Raw genomic sequence first — 7,089 nt, 5'->3', positions numbered from 1 at the left:
GTTCATACAGACTCTGCAGATTCTGCGCAGACTCGGCAAAGTATGTGTGTCATGAATGCGGCCTCAGTTTCGAGTGGAAATACACGAGTCACGATGCGCACATGGCGCTGCACAGAAACTGCTGAGTCTGCGGTCAGAGCACCACCTGCTGCTGCAGCTGTGCAATTACTCCACTGGGCCTAATAGCCTGACTGACACACTGACTGGATAACTGACTTCTTGTTTTTCTCTCCTCTGTGCCTAATGGCTTATTTGATGTTGGTTTACTTTATTTTAGTTCATTTAAACAGTTTATTTATTTCATTTTTCATTGTGCTGTAGTGTTTACCAGTCGGTAAAGTGCACTGTGGCTGCCCTGCGAAAGGTGCTATACTAATAGAAACTGACTGACTGACAGACTGACTGATTAACTGACTGACACAGACTATCTGACTGACACACTGAATGATTGACACTGACTGACACACTGCAGGCTCTTGTCCATGGTCTCGGTCTCGGCGCTCCGGCCATCGGCACACCACTCCCCAACAGAGCGAGGCGGCGCATGTCATAGGAAAGAGCCTTTTTAATGAAAAAGTTACAAGTTTCTTTCACCCTTACAAATAAATTAATGCACTTTGTACAAAAGCACAGTAAAAGGCAAGGAGGAGTAAAAATGGAAAGTCTCTCAAACAAGTGAGAAAATAACTTAAACTACGATTACATAATAATACTTTATAATACCAAACAACTCAACACACCCAGCACACGGGCCCCGCGCCTCCTGGTCTGTTAGGCAAAACATATAAAAATAGAACAGGAATGAGAAGGTCTATCGATTGTGTTGCTGTGTTTACCACTCTGCTTCTCACCATGGGTGCCCTGCAGGGGGCGCTGCACAAATACAAATGGCACCATCTGATCCAGAGTCCAGCGTTTGGTTTTACACCGTGATCGCACACAGGTCTGCTGTGTGGAGTGTGGGACAGGTCTGTGTTGTGTAACTGTCTGTGTTGTGTGCAGTCTGAGACAGGTCTGTGTTGTGTGGAGTGTGAGACAGGTCTGTGTTGTGTAACGGTCTGTGTTGTGTGCAGTGTGAGACAGGTCTGTGTTGTGTAACTGTCTTTGTTGTGTGCAGTGTGAGACAGGTCTGTGTTGTGTAACTGTGTTGTGTGGAGTGTGAGACAGGTCTGTGTTGTGTAACTGTCTGTGTTGTGTGCAGTGTGAGACAGGTCTGTGGTTTGTGGAGTGTGGGACAGGTCTGTGTTGTGTAACAGGCCTCCTCTCATTTGTAAACTTTCTTATGTTCTTATTATTGTTCCTTTCAGACCCTGCGGTCTCAGATCAGGGTCCTTGTTGTTGTTGTTGGGTGGTTGTTGTCTTTGACGGGGTTGTGCGCGCAGGTGTGTGTGGTTCGGGTCCTCCATCATCTCCACAGTTTTCAGTGACTACAGTACAGGCTGGCTGAGAAACTGATCCCCACGTGGAGCCATGTTGGCTCTGACCGCACTGGGCTTGGCTAGGGACCCTGTGTTGGAGCCAAAATGGCATCAGTTTCCACAACAGAAGAGAACACTCATCCACACGGCAACAGAGCGCAGTTCTCCAGTGAAGCTGCTCCGCAGTGGCGTCTCGGTTTGATCCAAAATGGCAGGCGGTACACAACTCTCTCCCGGGGCAGCAAGTTCGAGAAACAGTTGGAAAGTTAAACAAAACACTACATAAAAGGCAAAGAGAAGCAGAGAGAGTTGGACACTGCCGCCCTCCGTCTGCCATCTTGGCTCCTGCACAATGACTTCCCCAGAGTCCTGGTCAGAGCCACAATGGCGCCGGCGTGGGCCTCTAGGGGTCCACGAAGGAGACCATGATGTAGCGCGTGCCCTGGGTGGTGGGCAGCCCCTCGTGGTAGTGCGTCAGCCGGCCCGGGTGCATGAAGGACCAGCCCTTCCGCGGGGCCTCCACACTGCAGTCGTAGCGCAGGAACCGGCAGCCTCCGCCCTGCGGGGCACAGAGTGCCATCAGTACACAGAGCGCAGGGCACAGTTGCACCAGCACAACACCCATACGCAACATACAGCACACAGCACAACAACCACATGCAACACACACACACACACACACACCACACAGAAAAACACCCACACGCAACATACAGCACATCACATCACACACACACACACACACACACACACACACACACACACACAGAAAAACACCCACATGCAACATACAGCACATAGAAAAACATACAACACAATACCCTCACGCAACATACAGCACACAGCACAACACCCAGATGCAACATACAGCACACGGCACACATGCAACATCAAGCACAGATGCCCAGCCAGGTGAGCACGAAGAGAGAAACGTGTTGGTCGGGGTCAGTACCTGGAAGTCGGTGCCCTTGCTGTTGAGCGCGATGTTGATGGTGAAGGTGGACGAGTCGTGATGCGGCCGCAGGGACGGCTGCTCGTCCGGCCGGTAGCGCACCACGAAGTTCATCACTGCGTTGCCCTGGGAGAGAGAGTCACACAGCGTCTTGGTGTCAGTGTGCGAGTCTCCCAGTGTGTCAGTGTGTCAGTGTCAGTGCGTCAGGGCCTGACCTTGGGGAAGTACCCGGGGTACAGTTTCTCCGTCACAGGGTTGATGTACTCCCTCAGGAACTTCAGCCACTCCTTCTCGAAGCCAATCTGGTTCATGTGGATGTCCACGGTGGGCACGTTCTCATAGCCGCCGGACAGACGCTCGTCCTAGGGGTGGACAGTGCGATCAGCGGCAGTGATGGCAGACGAGGGGTGAGCGGCGGTGCTCAGACGGCCGGGGGGTGCTTACCGTGTGCTTGCCTCCAGACCACTGTCCGAAGTTCTCCATCTCCTCCACCAGCTCGTCACACATGCGGTCGGAGAACGCCGGGAACCAGTACACGTCCGGGCAGGGCTGGAGGGGCAGGGACAGTGTCCTGAGAGGCTCCAGCAGACACACCTCTCTCTCACACTCACTCTCTCACAGACTCTCTCTCTCACTCACCTGTTCCACCACATGCCCCTCTTCTTCAAAGATTTTAGAGTAGTTTTCATGGAGGTATTTCTCCTTCCAGTCCTGCAGACAGAACAGGGACAGAGAGACAGAAGAGGGACAGAGACAGAGGGACAGAGTGTCAGCAAGCCAGCTGCTCCCATACCTCCCACCCCACATCTGTGTGCTTGTGTATGCGTGACCGTGTGCATTTTTCTGTTTGTGTGCATGGTCTGTCCCAGTCTGAGTCTCTGGGTCTCTCCGGCCTGAGTCTCTCTGGTCTGTCCGGTCTGTCTCTCCAGTCTGAGTCTCAGTCTGTCTCTCTCTCCGAGTCCCTCCAATCACACTGACCACAGGGTTGTCGAAGATCTGCCACATGTCCGGGTGCAGCCGGCTGGTGTTGTAATTCGACGTGGAAACGAGGCGTCCAAACTCATCGCGATTCGACACGAACATGAACACGCCCTGAAAGAGAGGGACGGTCAATATCCACACGCTGAAGGAGAGAGGGGGAGAGAGAGAGAGAGAGAGAGAGAGAGAGAAGGGACAGATGGACGGGTCGGACCTGGTCTCGGACAGTCCTGCAGAAGACCATGTCAGGGTCCAGGCCATCCTGCGCGTACAGGTTGACCTGCGCCAGCGGCCCCCGCAGCACTGAGCCCTTCATCAGGTAGACCTGCGTGAGGTACGGCACGTTCCACACCCCCCTGGGAGAGAGAGAGCGAGAGGGTGGTCATTGTCACGGCCGTGTCAGCGGAGATGGTGTCCACTGTGCAGCTCCGTCACATCGTCCCCACGGCGCCTGTCCCCCTCCCCGGCCCCCCACTCACACACGCTTGCCCTGCACGATGTCGATGTAGTCCTCCGAGCGAGCGTAGAAGCCCTCGGGGCTCAGAGCGCCCCAGAAGTTAGACCACAGCTTCCCATGGCGTGACAGCATGGGAGCAATCACGGGCCTGGGGGGGGAAAAAAGAGAGAGGTCAGTGTATCACTCAGTGTGTCTGCTAGTCAGTGCGTCAGGCGGTCAATGTGTCAGGCGGTCAATGTGTCAGTCCGTGCGTCAGGCGGTCGGCCTCTCACTTGTTCTCCTCAATCAGGATGCCCAGGGTGTTGGGGTTGACCAGCGCCACGTCCGAGTCGATGCTGAAGTAATAATCACAAGCAGGGTCCTGCCGGCACTTGTCCCTGAGACACACAGGCACTGGGATTACACTCTGACACAATCACACACACACACACACACACACACACACACACACACACACACACACTGAGGTTACACTGACACACACACACACACACACACACACAGTGACTCGGGTTACTCTCTGTCTGACACACACACACAGGCACTGAGGTTACTCTCTGACACACACACACAAACACAGGTTATAATCTGTCTCACACACTCTCACACTGGACTCACACGGCCATGGCGCGGGCCGCTCCGTGCTGCAGGTTCTCCTCAGGCCCAACGAGCCGGACCTCCCGGAACTGCGTGTGGAACTGCTGCCAGAACTGCTGTATGTGCTGCTCGTGGTACACAACCTGAGGGAGGGAGGGGGGACATGAGTGGAGGAGCAGTGCACACCGGTGTCGCAGCGTGTCGTGGTGTCGCAGCGCGGGTGTGTGTGGCGGTGCGGGTGTGCTGTGTGCTGTGTGGCAGGGCACTGACATTGTTGTGGATGAACAGCTGCAGGCGCGTGAGGGGGTAGTTCAGGGTGGCCAGACGCTGCAGGAACTCGGGCAGGAAGGGCGTCGGCTGCTCGATGAACACGCCCACCTGGACCAGGGGCAGCTCCTCGTCCTGAGCACAGAGCACAGAGCACACTCAACACACCGACTGAACAGTCAACACACAGCAGCAGACAGGTTTCTGTCCTCTGCAGGCAGAGAGACAGAGATGAAAGAGCTGAACGAACAGACAGATGGACTGACCGTGAGTTGGCCGATGTCCAGGAGGTCGAGGTCACAGACCCCACAGCCCTCCTCGTGGGTCCAGGCCGTAGGGACGTAGTTACCCAGGTAGTTCAGCTGCAGCTGCAGGCGGAAGACAGACAGATGGACAGTCAGGTAATTGGATCAACACACAGACAGACACAGTGGCATAGGACAGACAGACACACTGATACAGTCAGACACACCGACACAGTCAGTCAAGACAGTCAGACATACAGACACACAGTGGCATAGGACAGTCAGACACGCAGTGTTGGGGGCATCATGGCTCACCTTGGTCGGCCCGTTGCCGTGGATCACCACGGGCAAGGTGTCGTACGCCACGTTCCTCGCCCGCACTCGGCCTTTCTCAAACTTCAACACCACCTCCTCTGCAGAGGACAGAGCACAGCACTGAGACACAGAGACACTGAGACCCAGAGACACTGAGACCCAGAGACACTGAGACCCAGAGACACTGAGACCCAGAGACCCAAAACAGCACTGAGACACAGAGAGAGAGACGGCTCTCACCAATCGCCCCATTCAGGTTCTGGAAGATCCGAGAGCGATGGTCCAGAGTCATGTTGAACTTCTCCTGCAACAGAGAGACACACAGTGAGCACACTGTACTACCCACACTCAGAGGCCCCCTGTCCCTGTGCTGTGGCCCCCGGCCCCACTGACCCGCAGGCCCTTGTTCAGGTAGAACTGCGTGTAGAACAGCTGGTCGTCGTCGTCGTCACGGAGTTTCCAGCTCTGAACGATGCTGTTGATCTGGGGTGCGAAGCCGATGAAGCCTGAGGACGCGAGGATAGACAGAGGGACACACGGACATAGAGACACATACAGGCACACAGACACATGGACAGGGACAGAGACAGACAGACTCTGATTAAAATGTTCACTATCACTAGTGGATGTTTTATTGTTATATATACACACTATATTGTTGTGTAGTGTTGTGTAGGGCTCTTACCCCCGGAGTTGAGGTAGCGCTTGCCCGTGTACACAGGGGGGTATTTGCTGGCCAGTTTCTGGTCCGGCCAACAGAAGCCCTCAGCCGAGAAAATGACCTTGTGATTCATCCGGCTGAACTTCCACAGCAGCTCCTGGGGCCCACTGGCAAAGATCACGTCATAGCTGCAACACAACACCCAACACAGTCACTACACACTGGCAAAGATCACAACACCCAACACAGTCACTACACACTGGCGAAGATCACATCATAGCTGCAACACAACACCCAACACAGTCACTACACACTGGCGAAGATCACATCATAGCTGCAACACAACACACAACACAGTGACTACACACTGGCGAAGATCACATCATAGCTGCAACAACACCCAACACAGTCACTACACACTGGCGAAGATCACGTCATAGCTGCAACACAACACAGTGACTACACAACACAACACAGTCACTACACACTGGCGAAGATCACATCATAGCTGCAACACAACACACAACACAGTCACTACACACTGGCGAAGATCACGTCATAGCTGTAACAACACCCAACACAGTCACTACACACTGGCAAAGATCACGTCATAGCTACAACACAACACAACACAGTCACTACACACTGGCGAAGATCACAACACCCAACACATTCACTACACACTGGCGAAGATCACATCATAGCTGCAACACAACACCCAACACAGTCAATACACACTGGCGAAGATCATGTCATAGCTGCAACACAACACAGTGACTACACAACACAACACAGTCACTACACACTGGCGAAGATCACATCATAGCTGCAACACAACACAGTCACTACACACTGGCAAAGATCACGTCATAGCTGCAACAACACCCAACACAGTCACTACACACTGGCGAAGATCACATTATAGCTGCAACACAACACACAACACAGTCACTACACACTGGCAAAGATCACGTCATAGCTGCAACAACACCCAACACAGTCACTACACACTGGCGAAGATCACATTATAGCTGCAACACAACACACAACACAGTCACTACACACTGGCAAAGATCACGTCATAGCTGCAACACAACACAGTGACTACACAACACAACACAACACAGTCACTACACACTGGCGAAGATCACAACACCCAACACAGTCACTACACACTGGCGAAGATCACGTCATAGCTG

At 53.6% G+C, this 7,089-nt stretch overlaps 1 protein-coding gene across 1 annotated transcript in view; it reads right to left on the bottom strand.

Annotated features, from left to right (window-relative positions):
- Positions 1 to 550: 550 nt before the first annotated feature.
- plod3 (procollagen-lysine, 2-oxoglutarate 5-dioxygenase 3) overlaps positions 551 to 7,089 on the bottom strand; it is an 11,954-nt gene continuing 5,415 nt past the window's right edge. Inside the window, exons 4-19 of the mRNA XM_066722249.1 lie at positions 5,915 to 6,078; positions 5,623 to 5,735; positions 5,470 to 5,533; positions 5,230 to 5,327; positions 4,936 to 5,037; positions 4,673 to 4,804; positions 4,424 to 4,545; positions 4,078 to 4,182; positions 3,828 to 3,953; positions 3,563 to 3,704; positions 3,349 to 3,462; positions 3,010 to 3,081; positions 2,815 to 2,919; positions 2,586 to 2,732; positions 2,371 to 2,496; positions 551 to 1,977 (exon numbers count right to left, since the gene is read on the bottom strand). Coding sequence (XP_066578346.1) covers positions 1,822 to 1,977; positions 2,371 to 2,496; positions 2,586 to 2,732; positions 2,815 to 2,919; positions 3,010 to 3,081; positions 3,349 to 3,462; positions 3,563 to 3,704; positions 3,828 to 3,953; positions 4,078 to 4,182; positions 4,424 to 4,545; positions 4,673 to 4,804; positions 4,936 to 5,037; positions 5,230 to 5,327; positions 5,470 to 5,533; positions 5,623 to 5,735; positions 5,915 to 6,078 — 1,888 coding nt within the window. The 3' untranslated portion in view covers positions 551 to 1,821. The remainder of the gene's footprint in view (positions 1,978 to 2,370; positions 2,497 to 2,585; positions 2,733 to 2,814; positions 2,920 to 3,009; positions 3,082 to 3,348; positions 3,463 to 3,562; positions 3,705 to 3,827; positions 3,954 to 4,077; positions 4,183 to 4,423; positions 4,546 to 4,672; positions 4,805 to 4,935; positions 5,038 to 5,229; positions 5,328 to 5,469; positions 5,534 to 5,622; positions 5,736 to 5,914; positions 6,079 to 7,089) is intronic.

The sequence above is a fragment of the Amia ocellicauda genome, chromosome 14 (genome assembly GCF_036373705.1).
Source record: "Amia ocellicauda isolate fAmiCal2 chromosome 14, fAmiCal2.hap1, whole genome shotgun sequence".
NCBI classification, from domain to species: Eukaryota; Metazoa; Chordata; class Actinopteri; order Amiiformes; family Amiidae; genus Amia; species Amia ocellicauda.
This window is presented reverse-complemented; position numbering and strand designations above follow the sequence as displayed.